The following is a 20,217-nucleotide window of genomic DNA, read 5'->3' on the forward strand; positions in this document are numbered from 1 at the left end:
CCAGTGGAGGGTCCTATCACAACAGTTGGTAGAAGCCAGGCAATGATGTCAAACTGTCACTGGAAGTGGTGGCCTAGGGACCACCTCAGAAAAGGGTTCTCCCAAAACTGAGCCTCACTGTTTAGCAAGATAATGGTGATATAAATGAGGGAGGGACCTGCCCAACTCTCCGAATGTGGTTTATAAGATTTTCAGTGAGGTCCTGATTAAAGACCAGGGCTGGGCTGTAATCTATATATTAGAGGAAATTGTTTTCATTAAAACACACTGGTGTCTTCAGTCTGTTTATGCTAACATACTTCTTTAATAAGATTGAAATGGGTTCAACACTGACTTCTCTTGAACATTTGGAACCAACAAGGCAATGGATTGAATTGTCACCTGAATTCCCCCCTGCTTCTCAATGTGTCTTGGATTTGTGAGTTTTCTTAACTCGCCCCTTTTTCCCAAAGCATTTCCGGCAACCAAAGGCGCAACATTTAAAGGTGATGAAGGTCGACACCAGCACTATGGCCAGCAGGAAGCCGATGACGTCCAGGGAGTGGTACTGGTACCAGGTGAGGTCGTGGGCCGCGGGGCGCAGGTGTGGGGCACCCTTGTGCCTCATAACAAACTCCACCCAGAAGACGGCCAGGTCCAGCGGCTCCATGGGTCGGTCCTTGTGAAGGCTGGACAGTCGCATTATGTTCTCCTTGTAGCTGAACACAGAGAGGGGGGTGTTAGCGTGTTAGCATCAGGGGTTCTGAGGGAGCAGGGACAACCTGCTCTGCACGGCACGTTCACCTATTGGTAGGAAAACCACCAGGATTGCCAAACTGGGCAGAGGGACGTGTTCCTATTGTCACCTGGAGAGGAGAGGGCCAGTGGAGGGAGGGGGGCAGAGACGAGTTAACAAAAGCTCTTTAGCTCTAACAAGAAACCAGGAAGCTGAAATGCACATTTTTATTATTTAAACCTTGCTTCCTGTGTTTTTTCTTCTGTTCTTAGTGATCATTTTCTTTCTAACTGTATTTTTGTCTATGAGAAGATAAAATAGGAAGCACTTGATGACTGTTCATAGAACAGCCTGAAAGTGGAGCTGTAATTCCATTTTCAAGTACTGGTGTGAGTCTGGTATCCAAGCCATATTTTAGAAGCTGCCTTGTCTGACAAGGGTCCCTCTGACCTTGAAGCTGACTACCCAAGTTCCCTAAAGGAGGCAGCACAGTCCTTTCCCAGAAGGATTTTCATCTCTGGCCATTATCTCCTGCTTCCCCGTTGCCAGGTGGAGCAGTCGCTCTCTGAGAGTGGACTCTCTCTATGCCTCAGGCGGCCTCCCAGGCTTAAGTTGAAGCTGAGCGCACAGTACTGCGTGAGTTTCCAGTGTAAGAAGAGCTGGAGCCAGTGTGACGGCCACTGACAACAACAGCAGCAACACACAGGCCTCTTCTGCACGCTCCTCTCACCTCTTATCATTGATGACTGCCTTCAGTGCATTTGCTAAGTCGTCAGACGTCATTTCGAGGACATTCAGCGTGATTCCCGCTCCCCGGGTCTCCATGCGCTTGGCATTGTCCATCTGGTCTCCAAACAAGGGCATCATGACCATGGGCACGCCATTGCAAATGCCTTCATAGATACCATGAGAGCCAGAGTGCGTGATGAAGGCACGGGTCTTCGGGTGACCTGGGAAGCAGATGACAGAGGGAAGAGGTCAAGGTCAGGTTGCTGAGTTTCACAGTGCCCCCTACCCCACCCCAGCCAGGCTCTGAAAGCCCTCTGTGTGCTTAGGGTTTATCCACAGGGACTTTCCACCAGAATTGTGGCCCGAGAGGGGCACCATTATATAAGGGCATGGTGCCCAGCAACCACTACAGGCCACAATACATGGACTGTGGTGGCAGAAAAATGTGGCACAGAACTTTGAATTCCCCTCACTAAACAAACAAGAAAGAAACCGAATTTACTCAACTGGCTGGAACTCAGGGACTAGTCAGGCTGTTGTCCTGAGATACTCTCTAAACCATGACCCAGAAGTTGCCCTTTCTGTCACTAATTAACCAACTAACAGATTAATCCATAAAATGAAAAATAAAGAAAATCACTCATGACCACTGCATTTTAAAAAGAGACCAAATTTGGGGGAGCTCTGGTGACCTAGTGGCAAGAAGCTGCACTGCAATCCCAGAGGTACTTGGTTCGAATCCACCAGATGCTCTGCTGGAGAAGGAGGGGCAGTCTCCACCTGTGCCAGTCAGATCCAATTTGACAGTCCATACATAAAAAAGAATAATTTTTTAAAAAAGAGACCAAATTTGAGACCCCACAGTCAACAATGACTTTGAAACAAAGAGAAAGTAAGTGGGTGGGGAAACCAGATTAATGGCAAGAAAGCCAGCAGGACGGGAGAAATCGAGACTGTGAAGGCACTGGGAAGATGCAGCCAGCGTTCTCAAGCGGTGGGTAGCACAACAGTGCACTTCCTTTTCTTTCCCGTTTGTTTTGGGATTCCTGGATTTAATAAACAAAAGTTTCTCTTCTCCCATTTAAGAGGTTAGAAGTCTGAGTTCTGGGAATCAGCTCTAGCTGCGGATAAGAATGGAAACCAAGGCCATTGACTAAAACCAGAAAAATACTAGGTTGTTTTATTTTTTTAAAAAAAAAGAAATGTGAGTTACGCTGGCTATGATATTTTCAAACTAAAAAGAAAAAATAAATCCTCTAGGATACTGGGCCAAAACCATCTTCTTCATTTAAACTCAGTTCCATGAAGCCCCTGCGTGGTGTAGAGAGTTAGCTGGTGAGGCTGCCAGCAGAAGAGTTGGCAGATTGAATCGCCCCCAGGGTGCCTCGGCAGAAAGGCCTGGTCATCTGAACAACTGGCCACTGGCAGCGCCGCGGAGCCTAGCATGACTCAGACAATATGGGGTCACCACTAGTCAAGGAGATTGAACAGCAACTGGTTACTGGTTGACCAAAGCAGCATATTACGCCTGGCGTACCGAGCAGATCGTTCTGGGGCAGCCACTTCACAAGTATCGTGTTCTTGGCGAGATTAGAAGGCCTGGTTCCGGTGTACCGCCACAGGACCTTGGAAAGACATTTTAAAGAAAGAACATGACACAATTAAAAGGAAAAAAATCTTCTCATTAAAATAAAAATCTCCTACAATACGTCCAAGTGGTCCCTCTGGACCAACAGAGTGAGGTGGGTCCATGAGCAGAGGGGTTCTGGTGCTGGCACTGTCCGGTGTCTTATTCTGGGCTCCGTTAGAGGGAGGTGTTTGCTTTGTGAAAATCTAGGTGTTTGTCATTTTTGCACTTTTATGCACTTTGAGGAAATGTTTACTCAACAAAGCGTATGTGTTTAGAACTGTAAAAGCAGAAACACAGTAAATAAATTCAGTCTCTCAGTCCACAGCTTTTTGGAGAAGTATTCCTGATTAATATGAAGAATATGTTCTTTATTATTCTATGTTCTTGATTTATCCTCATTTTATAAAACAAATCTTCTTTAGTGCATATTTCAGGCTCTCAGAGGAGAGGAGACTTCTTCATGACGTGGACCTTTGTCCACCAGAGTGGCCGAGAGTGAAGATGCAAAAAGAACAACCTTGGGACAGTGTTGGCAAGTAGCAAGGAACCCCAAGTAAAGTTCCTACTGACAGAACTAATTAAGATGGGGAACCCTAGGATCAGAACGTGTCTGGAGGCAGAAGTTTTCTTACCGTCTGAGGGATTTTTCCCAAAGCGTCAGCGATTTCCCTTGCCTTCTGCTCTGGGATCTCCGAGACCATTGACCCCAAAGAGAAAACCACGATCCCATGCTCTCCAGATGCGTTCACATAGGCCTCAAATTCCTACAGACAGGAGAGAAAAGAGGTTTCCTTTTAGCTTCGCCTCATGTCTGGGGGGCACTGCACGCATTACCCTGTGATTCAGATGGCTTCCTCTTAGCAGTGGGGTTAAAGGCTAAAGGTTAGAGTTTATTTCATTAGATGTGGAGACCCCAAGCACAGGAATGAAAGGCTTCCTGGTCCACGAGTCTCCACTGACATTTCCTCAGAAGCAGAATGCCAGGCCTTTCATGGTTAAGGATATACAACCACACACACACATCCCTCTCCCATACTTTTATGTATCGTGTATATACACACACCTTGTGTGTGTGCACCTGTGCATGTGCATGTATAAATATATGCAAAACCACAGAGCCCTTCCCATCTCATTTAAAGGCTGTAAATCATTATGGGAACAGACTGACTCATCTTCCTCCTTTGAAGCAGTAGATGGATGTGAACTGCCAACCTACCAGTTAGAAATCTAACGTAACACATTACACTGCAAGGCATATACACACACACACATACAGATACAGATGGTACAGGTTCATAGTTATAGATCCCTAAGTTGTTCTTGGATACCATCGAGCTGACAACCACTCATAGCAATCCTCTGTTTTTTATTTATTTGGGGTTTTTTAAATTTAATGTGTGTGTGTGTGTGTGTGTGTGTGTGTGTGTTTGTGTGTACCATCAAATCGGATCTAACTGGTATAGAAGGAGATTTTCCCTCCTACTCCAGCGAGCATCTGGTGGATTTGAACCACTCACCTCTGGGATAGCAGCGCAGCTTCTTGCCACTAGGCCACCAGAGCTCACCCATAGTGACCCTCTGAACCGAAGATCTGACCTTGCCCTCTCTGTGCCACCTTCATCGTCACTGCTATGCAGAGCCCATTGTTATAGTCACTCTGTCAACCCATGTTGCTGATGGTCTTTCTCTCTCTCACTGACCCTCCACCTTTCCATGTGTGATGCCCTTTTCCAAGAACTGGCCCGTCCTAACAGCGTGCCCACAATATGTGAGACAGAGATTCACCATCCTTGCCTCCAGGAAGCAACCCAGATCACTTCCTCTAAGACAGACTTGTTTGTTCTTTTGGCAGTCCATGAAATATTCAGTAGATTTTCCAACACCACAATTAAAATTAGGCATCAATTATTCTCTGTCGTCCTTATTTATCATACAACTTTCAGATACATACCTAGCAATATACAAATATTTTCAGTTACCATTGTGCTGTATGTACACTGAGTTTGCATTTTATTTCATATATGTAGTGGCCTAGTGGCAAGAAGCTGCACTGCAATCCCAAAGGCACATGGTTCAAGTCTACCAGCTGCTCCACAGGAGAAAGATGGGCAGTCTCTTCCTGTGCAATTAACTGCCTCTGAACACCTGACTCAGAAAAAGTGCAGCTAAAATGCCCCTTAGAGGCAAAGATTAAATGCTTTATCTCAAGGACCTTGGACGTGTTATCAGGAGGGCCCAATCCCTGGAGAAACGCAACACGCTTGGTAAAGTTTTATTAGTTTTTATGAGCCGCTAAATTGGAGCTGACACCCTCTGACCCTCCAGAGGGGTTTTCAGAGGCTATAAGGGTAAACCAGAGGTGGGAGGGGGGAAGGAAGATGAATTGATACAGTAGCTGCAACCAGAAGTTCAAACACAACAATGATGAGGATGATTTAGACAGACAGACAGACAGACAGAGATATATAGGAGGGGAGGTAGAGTCTGGGTCTGCAAGAAAATATCACCTGAAAATGGGGAACAATGGAGACAGCAAAATGCTAACTGAATAAAAATCCTTCCTATCGTTAATGGAATTCTACTGCAGCTATTTCCTTTTTATCAAGGATTGCTTTTTCTTTTTCTCAAATGAGTTCTGGGCACATTTGAACGCTAAACTCTCAATGCATTGCTAGTTAATGATTAATACTATTAACCTGCAGTTCACCATCACTTCTCTGTTATTTCTCGTCTCCACAGAGGCTTGCGATCTATTGCAGTACTGGAGGTTCGGTCACCAGCATTTCAAGCACCAACAGGGTCACCCACAGATTGTATTCAAGAATAAGAGTAAGCAGACAGTCTATTCCACAAAGTAGCCAGTGGAGACCCAACAGATCACAGCAACATATTGTCCAAGATGGAGCTGGAAAATGAGGCCTGTAGGTTGGAAAAGTACTCAAAGTATACAGTGGCCACAATGGACTCAGCTGTTTCATCAGTCACAAAGACAGCACAGAAACAGGCAAGATTGTTCTGCCTGGGCTCATCATGAGTTAGAACCAACGTGACAACAGTTAACACAAACAACCCGCGAGTGTTACAACTTCTAGAAAAGGAGCGGTTTTAGGAGCAGGAGGCTGGGATTCCAAACAGCTTCTGGGTGTCGGGATGGGTGACAATCACTGATAGCAGGGTTCCTGCTCACCAAGGACAGATTACAGATCCCTCCCTGTCCAAGAGGAAGCTCTGGTGGCCCAGTGGTTAAAAGTTGTGCTGAAACCTCAAAGGCATGTAGTTCGAATCCACCAGCTGCTCTGTGGGGAAAAGATGGGTAATCTCCTCCTGTGCAATTTACAGCCTCTGAGAACTCCCTGGGGGTGTCAGCTATAAGTCAGTCCCAATTTGACAGCACACAACAACCACCTGTCAAAGACTTCTTAAAAAATGAAAGTCAAAGAAATAAAAGCTCAGAAAGGATGCAGCAAAACTTGGCCCCAATCAGAAGAAAAGTCCCTGCATGGTGCCAACTGTTACAGTTTGGCTGCTAACTGAAAGGTTGATGGTTTGAGTTCACCCAGAGGTACCTTGAAAATAGGGTCCAGGTGATCACTTCCAGAAATCCAGCCTGTCATGGATTGAATGTGTCCCTCAAATACATTTATGTAATGGTGTTACATGGAAGCTCTGTGACTAATATTCATGGCCTGATAAACCAGCTAGCTGTCTCGAGGGATTGAAGGTGGACTGTCACGCTCTAATCTCATCACAGCCATCCTGGGGTTTAAGGGGAGCGTCCCTAGGGTGTGGCTTGTCGTGCTTCCATCTCAGTAGAGAACAAAGGGGAGGAAGCTGAGCTGAGGGCTGGGGTGTCTCAGTACCACCCAGAAGTTATTGCCAGCAGTGAAGTGTGCTTTTGGACCTGGCCACCTGCCCAAGGAAACTCTCCCACATTAAGGCCAGAACACAGAGATGGCGCGGGAACCCCTGGCGTGCAGACGCACAAGGAAACAAGGCCCGCCTTTTACAATGACCTCAGAAAGACTGGGCCTGTCTTACAGCTGGCATCCTGAACTTCAACTTCTAGTCACCTAAACTGTAAGAGAACAAATCTCTGTGTGTGAAAGCCATCCACTGGTGGTAGCTCTGACAGCAGCACTGGATACTAAGACAGGCATGGCCACTAAGAACCCAGTGCAGGACAGAGCGCCTCTGAGGCGTGCTAAAACGAAGACAAAAACGGTTGGCCAGCTAGCTGTGAGATACTGGAAATACAAGCCTTTAGCAGTGACCTCTGTTGGACTTCGTTTTGAGGGTAAAAGGAACTCTGGTGGCCTTGTGGCAAGAAACTGCGCTACAATCCCAAAGCCACATGGTTTGAGGCCAGTAACTGCTCCACGGGAGAAGGATGGGCAGTCTCCTCCTGTGCAATTAACTGCCTGTGAAAACCTGCTGGAGAATCAGCTATGGGCCGGTTCTGACTCTATGATACACAACAACAACCCATGAAAGAAGGAAATCAGTATGAACCAATCTCTAAAGTGGCCAGTCTTCTCAGGCAACCCCACCACCACCTTCACCCTCACCAACCCCCCAGGATTCCTGGAGTCTTTGTCTCAAATCTGCTGACTCAACGTTCCCTGGCAGAAATGGCTGAAAAGTCAGCTGGGCAAGAGCTGTCCCCACCAACGCCACACCACACATTTTGTTTGTGCCAAGGGAAACCTGGGCACCTTGCTTTGTTTCTCCTGGGATGCCCACCACCCCCTCCTTCCCTTTCAACTCTCTCTCCTAGGGACAGGGAGAGACAACTCCTCCCTAAGCGCCCTCAAACAACTCTCTACTGAGGGACCATTAGGTGTTCAACTTACCCGAGTTTCCTACAACTTCTTTTCACTCATGAAACCCATTGCTAAGTTTAACCATGACTGAAAAAGGCCAAGTCCAAATTCAGTTCCTTCTACGCCTTCCCACATCTGCCCTGCCGTCAGCAGAGTGTGATTAACACAACGTCAAGCACAGGTCCATAAACATTCAAGGATCAGCAGCAGGGTTTAAAAATTCACCAGCAGATCACAGCCAAGTGAACCGTAGCGTTGGTGTTATGTGCATGCCTAGCTCTGGACCAGCCCTTATGAATCTATGCGCTACTTGGTAGGGCATCCCCTATATCTCACTATGACTTTACACTCTGCTTCTATGATCAGAGTGAAGCAAGGTGCTGACATAAATCATCGTCAATTCACCTTCCTTCCAAACAATCACTGGATTTTTTTTTTTTTGTTAGGTCCCACTGGGATATAGATTGGAACCCTGCCCCAGCCTGCTCAGAACTGCTGTGTTTGAGCCCAGCATTGAGTCATCTTGTTAGAGGCCATCTTCATCACGGACTTTCTGCCAGTCATAATGTCCTTCTCCAGCAATGTTCTCTCCCTCCTGTTAACGTGTCCAAAACACAAGATAGAGTCTCTGTTTCCTCACTCTAAGGAACATTCTGGTTGCCCTTCATCCCAAGATAGATTTGCTGTTGAACTGTAGTAATAAAAATTATTTGCCAATACCATACTTTAAAAAATATGTGAGCCCTGAAATACTTCTGATATTTGTACCCACAATAAGACCGCAAAAGGTCCGAGGTGTACCTGAGAACTTAGTGTTTTTAATTCCAGTTTTCTTGTTTGCGTTTTCCATCCTCCACTTGAAACCTTTAACTACTAGCCTCAAGATTGGTGTTTCTAAACCACCCAAAATTTCCTCAGAAGATAGGCCTAGTGATTTTCTTCCAAAAGGTCACAACTTTGAAAACACAATGGAGCACCTCTATCCCACACATACAGGACCATGCGTTATATTCAACACAGCAACAATGTCTATATTTAAACATATCTTTCCTGGAATTTATTTGTGTTGTTAAGATGTGATTCTTTTTTCAAAGCTCAGCTTATCTTCTACTGATTGTTAATTGCTGTCTCTTCTCCATATGTTTCCTTTTCTACTTCTGATATTCCTATAATTCACAAATTAGATCTTGAAAATCTATTTTCCAAACTTAACTCTTCCTTATAGTTTCATTATCTTTTCGTTCTATATTCTTAATTATTTCTTCTACTTTACTTCTTAGGCTACTAATTCAGTTTCCAACTATAACTACCCTCTTCTTTAACTAACCTATGTGTGTTGTTGTCATTAGTGTTATTAAGTGCCTTCAAGTCTCTTGCAACTCATAGTGACCCTATGTACAACTCTGAACCTTGTTCTGTCTTGAGCCAACATTATTGTCTCCGACTCATCTACCCCCACTACCCTAGTCACTGAGTCAATTCATCTCATTGAGGGTCTTCCTCTCTTGTGCTGTCCCTCCACCATCTTGAGCATTATGTCCCTCTCTAAGGATTGGTCCCTCCTTGCAACATGACCAAAGTATGTCAGATGAAACTTCAGAATCCTTGCCTCCAAGTAGCAGCCTGGTTTCACCCTCTCCAGGCCAAACTTATTTGTTCTCCTAGCAGTCCATGATACATTCAATACTCTTCTCCAGCACCACAGCTCAAAAGCATCAATTCTCCTTTTATCATATCTAGTGATTGTCCAGCTTTCTGATGCGTAACAAGTAATTGCAAAGACCATGGCCTGGATCAGGCACAACTTAGTCTCCAGACTGACTTCACTGTTCTTCAGTACTCTGGAAAGGTTCCTAACAGCAGATTTTCCAAATGGAATTCAACTTTTTATTTCCTGGATGCTGGCACCAAGCAAGCTGAAGCTGTCAACAATTTCAGTCTCTTCACTGTCTATCATGATGCTGTCAATCAGCCCAGTGGTGAGAACCCGAGTTTTCTTGATGTTGAGCTTCAGTCCATATTTATATACATATACACGTATCAGTTACACTACACATTTATATCTACATACATAAATTATGCTACACATTTATATACTTCCATAAATAACATTATTTTAACTCCAGAAAGCTCTTTGTTGTAGACTCCAACCTCTCCATTTTCTATCATTGGCATCTGTCGTCGAAAGTACGCTTTGACGAAGTGGCATTTACACTGAGGTGTGAAAAACAAGAAAACAGCCATATAACAGATTCAAGGACTAGCATTCCAGAAAGAAGGAACAGGACATTCCTCCGATCTAGGAAAACATGTATAATGTCCTAGAAATGATCAGAGGGCCACTGTGACTGCTCAGTGCCCATGCAAGTTTATAGATTTTGATTGAAATTACTACTATCCATGTGTCTTTAAAGTCTTAAGGTTGTTTTTTTTTAAAAAAAGTCTCACGTTTCAAACTGAATATGAAATGCAGTCATGCTCTCCTGTTTTTTAAAATAATCCTTCATAACGATATGAACTTTCTCTTTAATTTCTCTCTAACTGGGAGATGCTTGATGGATCGCTTCCTTTTCATCTGAGATCTGCTCATTCATTTGTCATGACTGAACCTGAGTCAGTCCAATCCAAAGGCACATAACAGCATTTCTTTTTCTTCCTCTAAAGGAGAATTACGAATTCCACCCCCCTACTGTTATGTTTTCTCATTTTACATTTAATAGGTTAATAATCTTCTTTCTTAACCAGATCCAAGAATCAAACACAATTCACCCAACAGATTATGAGTTCTCAGAATCCTAGAGCGAGATGTCCCTCCACATTGCACATGAGAAATCAGAACTCCTCAGAAAGTGGTGGGGGAAATAGGGCCACAGTATTAAGGACTGAATTATGTGTAAATAAAATATGTGTAATATAGCTGACCCTCCAGTGGGTTTTCAGAGGCAGTTAATCACATGAGAGGAGACTGATCATCTTTCTCCCATAGAACAGTTGGTGGATTCGAACCATGTGCCTTCAGGACTGCAGTCTAGTTAGACCAGTTTTGTAAATATTAACCCCCATACCTAGTGAGTGCACTTCTATTAGGCTGGTTTTGACACATAATGACCCTTCATCAGGTTTATGAGGCTGGGAGGAGATTTTCTGACTCTCTCCCTCGGAATGGATTTGAACCTTTTGGCTAGCAGCCTACTGTGTTAAAGTATCAAGGCCCTTTAAGTTGAATGTTGGCAGAGAACATTGAACCACAGGCCAAAAGGGAGAACAAATTTGTGTTGGAGGAAGTGAAGCCAGAGTGCTGCTTAGAAGTAGTGATGATGGGCCTTCATCTCACCCACGTGGGTATTTATCAGGAGAAGTAAGACTTTGGAGAAGGCCGTTGTGCTTGGAAAAGCAGGTCAGTGAAGGAGAAGAGGTCCCTCAACAGGATGGATTAGCAATCTGACTGCCACGATGGGCTTAAACAAGGCAGAGATTGTGAGGATGGCACACGGATCAAACTGGGTTTTATCTGTTGTCACTCTGACTTAAAGACACTTAACGACAACATCATGTGTGTGAGCGCAATGCCACTTGGAAATAAGATCTTTTTTTCTTTGTTATAATAATGAAGCCATAACAATGCACTCTAAAACTTCAAACACTCAGCTAGCAAGCTGAAACAACCAGCCACACACAGACTTCCAGGTAGAAGAGCGACTCCAACCTGGTGTCTATGTCACCATACATCCCACAAACATAATGTGAGATTTTTCTTAAACTTGAGATGTACAAAGAACACAGTAGGCATGGCAGAAATGAAGCAGCAGGGCAAGACAGATGCCACGTGGACAACATCAAAGACCCCCAAAATGCCACAATTCCAGAAACTGAGACAAGCATCAGCCATTATTTCAGATAAGGGTCTTCCCCACAGGTGAAGAGTAGTAACCTCTGCCTGGAGTTGATGTCCTGAATTGAGAGTTGTAGTCTCCTAAACTACAAAAACTTAAAGCCATCTCCTGCTGGATGGTCAGATATGAGTCAGTTCCAATCCAACAGCAATGCATATGTGTGATGCTTTTGTCACAGTAACATTAACAAAATAAGACAGATGGCAATGGGACTGAGGCATCCAGTCTAGTACTGATTTCTCAGTTTGTGGCCTTTCTGTCATTCAAAGCTTAGAGTTGCGTGACAATGACATGATCATTCAAAACATGAATTATATTAGAGAAACAAAGAAAACTAAAATTCAGTATTTTGCATGAGTGAAAAATAGTCTCTTAGTAAGAACGAAACTCAATACCTAGAAGCATCTGAATAAACTAATAGTCAATCAGTCAGATCTAATGAACAAATAAACGAGTATCCACTGGAATGTCAGCGCCTTGGGGAGTTCTTTCCTGGTCCCCAATCTGAGGGAGCATATCCTGCCATTCTCCCTTTCTCACTGTTATTTAGAAGAGTATGTACAGCTATTTTAATCCTGCGGGAGAAAAAGATTTCACATTTCTGGAAATGAGACATATGCCCTTTCTAATCTCAGAGTCTCACTAAGAGAGAAGGAATTACAAGAGCTAACTTCCTGTCAAACATTCTTCTAAGTGGTATAGCACTGGTCTGTAGGTTTGCTGTACAGAGGTAGCTTTTGGTTGCTGTGATGCTAATCATTGTGACACTGATGTGTCAAATGTGATAATGGTTACCCATGGTGGGCAGTGATTAGTGGAGCTCCCTGATTAAAACAAGCTTGGAAGAAGGAGTACCATCCACTTCTGAAATAACTTGCCTCCAGAAACTCTATGAACTTGGAGAAAAGATGAAAGTTATACAGTTGTTCAGATCTTTCGTTCATAGGGTCACTATGAGTTGTCTACAACTCAATGGCACTTCACAACAACAATAACACCTTTATGTCAAAACATCCAAAGCAATGATAATCTCTTCAACAAACAATGCTGGCAAAACTGGACTTCCACCTGCGAAAAGCTGAAACAGGATCCACATCTCACACCATACACAAAAATCAACTCAAGGTGGATCAGAGACCTGGGAGTAAAGCCCCAAACCATAACATTATTAAGAGACAAACTGGGATCAAGCTTAGAAACACTAGTCCAAGGCATAAAGAGACTGCCAAATACAACAAGAAATGCACAATCTAAAGAGGATAAAAATTGATGCATGGGACATTCTAAAGATTAAATCCCTGCACACATCAAAAACTTTTCCCAACAGGGTGAAAAGAAAACCTACAGACTGGGAACAAACATTTGGTAATTCCATCTCAGACATGAGAGTCTTATAACAAAAGTTTACAGAATAATCCTGGACCTCCACAAGAAAAAGACTGATAACCCAATTACAAAATGGGCAAAAGACATGGAAAGAAGTTTCACAGAGGAAGGAATTCAAATGGCAAACAGACACATGAAAAAATGCTCCAAATCACTGGCAATAAGAGAGAAGCAAATCAAAATCACAATGAGGTACCATCGTACTCCAGTAGTGATGGCAAAGTTTAATAGGGCAGCAAGTAGTAGATGTTGGAGAGGATGTGGCGAGAAAGGAACTCTTATACATGGTTAGTGGAATTGTAAAATGGTACAACCAGTCTGGAAGGCAGTTTGACGCTTCCTTAAAAAGCTGAACATAGAAATTCCATATGACCCAGCTATTCCACTACTTGGAATATACCCTGAGAATATGAGGACTGAGGCACACCAAGATTTGTACACCAGAGTTAATAGCAGCAGCATTATTCACCATCGCAAGAACATGGAATCAGCCCAAATGTCCAACCACAAACAAATGGATTGAGAAATTATGGTACATTCACACAATGGAATCCTATGCAACATTCAGGAGCAATAACTTTGTAAATTATTGCCTACCTTGGGAGGGACTGGAGAGTATTATGCTGAGTGAACTAATTCAGTCCCATAAGGATAAATATTGTATAAAACCATTATTATAGAATGAATAGAAGGATCCAGGAGGGGTGGGAGAGGCTGGACACAGAGGTATGTGGATGTGCAGGGGTTGTACAATTTGATGGGTGGGAGGTTGAGGGAAATTGAATTTGTTCAAATTTGTATTTGAATTTTGTAAATACAAATTCAATTTCCCTCAACCTCCCACCCAAAACTTGGAACAACTTAAAAAAAACCAAAAACCTATAGAGCAGTTCTACTTTGTACTGATCTAATTGACTCAACAACTAAAAAGAAAAACATATTTTTCTCAAATCTCAGTTATAAAGAAATAAGCCAGAATATGGTGGTAAAAGGTAAATATAAATTATACCTTAGACGAGGTGACTTATAAGGTGGGAACTAGCCAATGAGGGCATCACAGGCCACCTCAGCAGGCTTGTTCAGGACATTTCAGTGGCAAGCTCAGCTATTCAAAAGAATTCTCAAGAATGTAGGCACATAGAGCTTCTACTCAAATACACACCATGGATAGTGGTTTTTTGGAAACACAGTTGATCCCTCCAATAAAAACAGTGTTGGGCATGGTAGGCCTGGGGTAATCCTTTACAAAGTCACGTCTGAGCAGCCAGAGAGATCCAAGGCTCATGAGGTCCTGGACAGTCACATCTTTGCCAAGGATTTCGGAAGCTAATTCAGCATATGGCGAGTAAACCACATTGCACATGAAGAACTCGGCCAAGACAAACAGCATGTTCTTCACTCGCTGGGGAAACGTCATATGATCCATGTACATGGTCAGAGGCCTGGGTACGTAGGACGGTGGGTTGGGACACTGGGTGCCATGAAAGTCCAAGCTGCATGGTAGTCCTGCCAAGAAGTACACCGCAGGCAGAGACAGGTACTCGGCCACGATGGAGCCACAAGGCAGAAAAGGGTCTGTGAACACCGCCTCAAAGCCATCAGCCCGCAAGGAGGCCATGAGCTCCTGATTGTGCAGTAAGTGAGAACAGAAGGAAAACAGGATAGATCCATGCTCTTTGATTTTCTTGTAGGTCTCAACTATTTGCTTCCAGAAGGGGTATTTCTTAAAAATGCTATGTCCAAAATGACCAAAAATCGCTTCCAACTTCTCCCTTTGGAGGGGCACGCGATACTTCTTCAAGGTGTAAAAGTCTCCTTCCTTGATGTGGATAGACGCCTCAGGAGCCACCACAACTACTTCATGGCCCCTCTGGCTCAGCTCCTGGATGACCGCCACCATGCTGAGCCAGTGGCTGCCGTCCACTGGCACCACCAGCAACTTCCCGCTCTCAGACCCTGAGGGGCCCAGCACGCACAGCAGTAAGGCCAAGAGGAGTGGACGTGGACGCTGCGATGTGGCCATGGTGCGCTGTTTGCTTCTGAGAATGTCGTCCTTCCAACATTTCGCTGCCTCCCAATTAGATATTGCAAGAACCGATCTCAACGGCAAGTTAATGTTTGATTAATTTTTTTCCCCCATGTGAAGATGACTATACCTGGCAAGAAGTTTACTTTTAGAGATAAAGAGGGTGGTGCTTTCCTGGGTTTCTTCATAAGCAGTGAATGTTTAACTGGCTGGCACTGATTTATCACTAAATCAGCTAAATGTCATGGGCATCTCTACGGGCTGAGAGAATGTTCCCCAAGAGCAAAAAAGACTATTTTCTGACCAGTTAAACATCCTAAGAAATTAATCAGCAAGATGGCTATGTATTTTTTAAAAGAAGCGAACATGCATTGAAAGAGATGAGGGAGAGAACTGTTTAAAAGGGATATATGATTGGGTATTATTGTCATGACAGGAGTCCAGAACGAAGGCTGCACAGTGGAGTGGACTTGGGGGAGGGATTATGTAACAATGAAAAAGTTTTACTTTTCAAGGAGAAGAGTGAATAGGGGGTGGGCAGGGAGAAAAGTGCAACAATGAATGACTGGAAACCCTAAGTCTCTCTAAACTTTCATGAAAACTAATTAAGAAATTTACAAAAAAGAAGAGAACATGATGTTGCCAGCCCCACTGTCCATGAAACCTTTAAGAATTATCTTCCCCCTCCCCCACGGGCACGATTATTTTATTCACTCATCCAGCAAGTAACTATTGAGTCTGGGACAGGGAGGATGCTTATAGTAGAGTGATCACTCTGTCAAGATTCCTGTCTTCCCACAACTGATGGTCTGTTGAGGGCAACAGACAGACAGACACAGAGACAATGTAAGCAGAGATGGCGATGATGCTGTTAGTGGCCAGCCAGGAAATTCCGACTCCTGGTGAGCCACGAGAGTGGACTAGAGCTGCACCATTGGGTTTTCCAGGCAGAGAACTGTGGGGAGTAGCTCACCAGGACTGTCTTCTGAGATATCTCTCAGAGGGTTCGAAACACCAAGCTTTCAGCTGGTAGTTAAGTGCTCAACCATTTGTGTCACCCAAGGACTCCAAGAAAAAACTGTGAAAAGTGCCATCATGGATTGAACTGTGTCCCCAGTAACATGTATCACCTTGGGTGGATCATAATTCTCACTTACTTGGCATTTATGTGATGATGTAGTCATTTTCCATTAGAGGATCTGATGTTATCAGCAAATCAGTTGTGAAAGGATTACATAGGATACAATACCGTTGCTCAAGTCATAGCCCTAATCCAAGTTCTCCTGAGCATAGCCTATATTCATATCATATCATATCATATCATATCATATGTTGAAAGAGTATGTCCTTTGAGCCTGGGATCCCAGTACTGGAAGTTTCATAGAGGGAAGGAAAGATTGACACCCAGATACATGGAGAGCTCTAAGGGCAGAGATCATGGATAATGAAATGATTCAAGTCCCTTTCTCCATATCTAGCAGAGGGAGAAAGCCTTCTCCTGGAGCCAATGCCCTGGACTTGGACGTCTAGTCTCCTAATCAGTGAGAAACTAATTTCCATTTGTTATAGTCCTGTATAGCAGCATTTGATAACTAAGACAAGAAGGACGTAAACAGGGGAAAAGGGAAGGGCAGGGGAGACTAGAGACTGGATAGTTGATGGGAAGAGAATCACTTGGTAGGAAGACACAGGAGGGTTCATGGGGGCTATTTTATAGTCATTCAGAATGACTATGTGGGAGGGCTCTGTAGATAGGAAACCAGAATAGGGGAGCAGATGGAAGTAAGTTAAATGGCACATATCATACCCACCTAAGAGGTCCAGGAACAAAAGACAGTTTGGGAAATTGTGAAAATCAAATTGAAGGCAAAGGGCGGAATGATCAAAAACCCTAACAAGAATTAGTATTTATTAAGCATATGCTTAAAAATTAAGATTTGATGCCTTTGGTGTGTGCTGTTGGCCAATTATTAAATATGCCATTAACTGCCCCAAACCAAACAGAGCTATCTGGAAGGAAGTACAACCAAGGTACAACGCTAGAGGCAAGGATGGCAAATCTTTGTCTCACGTACATCAGGCATGTGGGCAGATGGTGCCAGTACTTGGAAAAGGATACCACACTTGGAAAAGCAGAGGGTCCGAGAACACAGTGGCTGCAACAGTGGGCATGAGTGTGGCAAAGACAGCAAAGATGGGCAGGAGAGAACAAGGTTCCATTTTGTTGTTCATAGAGTCATTATGAGTTGTAGTTGACTCCTTGGCTCCTAAACACAACATATGCTACATATTAAGCCAAACACTTTATGAACACAGAATATGCAATCTCTTACAACCATTTTGTAAAGCCAAAACTCAAACCAAACCTACCACCATTGAATTGATTCTGACTCATGGTGACTTTTCATCTGCTTTCAAAGGTTACATAGCTTTATGGGAACAAATTACCTGAGTGTTTTCATGTGGAACAACTGGAGGGGTCAGATTTCTGAACTTTTGGTTACCAACTCAACGATTAACTTACTATGCCACCAGGGCTCCTTAATCTGTGAAGGGAGATACTATTCCCATTAACAGATGTATTCTCGTGAGAAGCAACACGCTTTGCAGAGTTCTGTTTTCTAGTTATCAGAGCTGAGCCTCGTGTTCTGGATCTTGAGGTCTTCTCTAAACCACAGCCCCTCACAGCATCGAGCAGAGCTCCAACAATGGGAAGTCATGTTGCAAGGAACGACCAGTCGTTGGAGAGGGACATCATGCTTGGGAGGGTGGAGGGACAGTGCAGGAGAGGAAGGCTTTCGATGAGATGGATTGATTCAGTGACTGGGCTAATGGGAGTAGGTGTGTCAGAAACAACAAGGTTGGCACAGGACAGACAGGGGTCAGAGCTGTGGTACATAGGGTCACTATGAGTCACAAGCAACTTGACGGCACAGAACAACAACACCTCTAATATATAAGGAATCATAATGAATTGGTATCAACTTTGTGGCAATTGGAAGTAATGGTGGTGGTGGTTCTGTGGGACATACAAGCAGAACCTTCTCATTCAAGTCCTAGAGTCAGTACTTAGAGCCTCTTCTCTCTTAACCTCCAGCTCTCCATAGATTGTTACTCTTGTATATGTATATTGTGGGCACGGGCGTGTGTACACAGACACATGCACATCTCTCTCCCACCCTAAGCACTCTGTATTTTCTGTGATTTAGATTTGGGGGGGAGGGGAGGCATGGCAGAAAGAAGTAGTAATGTTCTTGCTCTTTGGCTTGCCTTTATCTGCATTTCTGAAATTCAAAGTCCAATTTAAAATTCAATGGCCTTAATTCCTCCAAAGTCTGAATGCCACGCGAGTTCATGTGTAGATTACACAGGGTGAAGGGTTAACAGACACACAGTGCGTCATGTACAGCCTCCAAACTTCCTGAGGCCATTAGCCATTGTGTAGCTGAACAGTGCGGCTGCAGGGAGTATTGGTTATCAATACAAATCACAAGAAATCCACTTTCTTTCTTAGTAGTTATAACCTCGCCTCATTGCTGAGCCATCACTATGGCTCCCACACTCAGAACCTAAGCAGATCTGACACTTAAAATTCACTGTTAGTTAATACGCCTGTTCTACAAATTTTAATGCAAGTATGGACCCTCCAGTGTGCCAGGCATTATGATAGGGGCTAGGGTTAGAATCGAAGAAGAAATGATCCCTGCCTGCCCTTACGCGCCTTCCCAGTAATCAATGACAAACTCAAAAGCAGGCACAAGTCAGGACAGGGTGAGATGCACTTTGGTGCAGGATATTCCCTTAGTTCAACAAATATGGCAGTTACGTAGTCTGGGTTTGGGGGTTACTGAAGAATTGGACATTGGGGAAAACATCTTTGCTCTTGATTAAAGAAGTACTCTCTTTTCAGTGAATCCAACAGTTAATACTTCACCGGTCTGACACATCTTGTGATACAGTAAATTGCTTCATATAGCCTTTCACGCAAAAGCCTTTGTAACTACCAGTAAAAGGCTGGGTGGTGGTTGTTAGATGCCACTGAGTTGATTGAGTCAGTTCTGACTCATAATAACCCAATATAGAACTCACACCAGTGCTCGGTCCCTTGCCATCCTCACAATCACTACTGGGCTTGAGCTATCGTGGAAGCCACAGTGTCCATGCATCTCATCAAGAGTTTCCCTCTTTTTCATGAATACTTCACCAAGCATAATGCCCTGCTTCCTCATCTGCCTTCATCTGGAAGGTCCACTGAAGTCTGTCCACCACAGGTGATTCTGCTGGTATTTGGAATAGCAATGGCCTAACTTCTGACATCACGGCAACACATAAGCCACCACAGTGTGACGAACTGACAGATGTGTGGTGAATGACTGGGAGGACCGTGCAGATGAGGACTGTAATGGAGGAAGGAAGGTGCCTGTCAGTCAACTTGCTGCTGCTGTGTTGATTCAGATTCACATGGCTCTGCCTGGCGCTGCCAAAGCTGCGAATCCCAAGGAGAGAAGATCACCTTTATCTCCGTGGAGCTGCTGACGGTGTGAACATCCAGAAATATTTAGCCTTGGAGCCTCTGGTGCAACTTTCTACAGACTACGCCAGCAGAGCGCTCGAAGGTGGACGTGGAGCCTGACAAGGAGATTGGTCAGCTTTGTCATCCTATGAAGTTTAACGGGAAAGGCAGAGATCAAGCTGTAACATGGATGGAAGAGCAAGAGCTGGTGATGAAGCAGAAGGAAGAACGACACCAGAGCCAGAGAGTAGGTACCAGAGATCAGTGTGAGGCTGGCTTGCTGATTCAAAGAGCTAAGGTTGTAACATTTCCCCAAAAAGGCTCCAAGAAGGGACAGACAGCAGCAACGCCTCAGCAAGGGCCTAGCAGCAATGGGCAAGAAGATGTCCTGACCAAGGACGTGCCTCCTGGGTTGTTCTGGTTAATTTTGAATTGATCCTGATCTTGATCCTCAGTTGCACCTCTAAATCGCTTAAATGTCAGTATAGCTCATGAATACTGTGAG

General features: G+C 44.1%; 1 protein-coding gene across 2 annotated transcripts in view; it reads right to left on the reverse strand.

Annotated features, from left to right (window-relative positions):
• Positions 1–400: 400 nt before the first annotated feature.
• UGT1A3 (UDP glucuronosyltransferase 1 family, polypeptide A3) overlaps positions 401–20,217 on the reverse strand; it is a 36,540-nt gene continuing 16,723 nt past the window's right edge. The window contains exons 1-5 of one of the 2 annotated variants that reach the window (XM_006893457.1): positions 14,336–15,196; positions 3,707–3,838; positions 2,982–3,069; positions 1,446–1,665; positions 401–698 (exon numbers count right to left, since the gene is read on the reverse strand). In XM_006893457.1, coding sequence (XP_006893519.1) covers positions 401–698; positions 1,446–1,665; positions 2,982–3,069; positions 3,707–3,838; positions 14,336–15,196 — 1,599 coding nt within the window. Of the gene's footprint in view, positions 699–1,445; positions 1,666–2,981; positions 3,070–3,706; positions 3,839–14,335; positions 15,197–20,217 lie in introns of those variants that run through there. The other variant, XM_006893456.1, reaches the window with a different exon arrangement.

The sequence above is a fragment of the Elephantulus edwardii genome, unplaced genomic scaffold (genome assembly GCF_000299155.1).
Source record: "Elephantulus edwardii isolate Elephantulus edwardi_28Jun2011 unplaced genomic scaffold, EleEdw1.0 scaffold00127, whole genome shotgun sequence".
Lineage (NCBI taxonomy): Eukaryota > Metazoa > Chordata > Mammalia > Macroscelidea > Macroscelididae > Elephantulus > Elephantulus edwardii.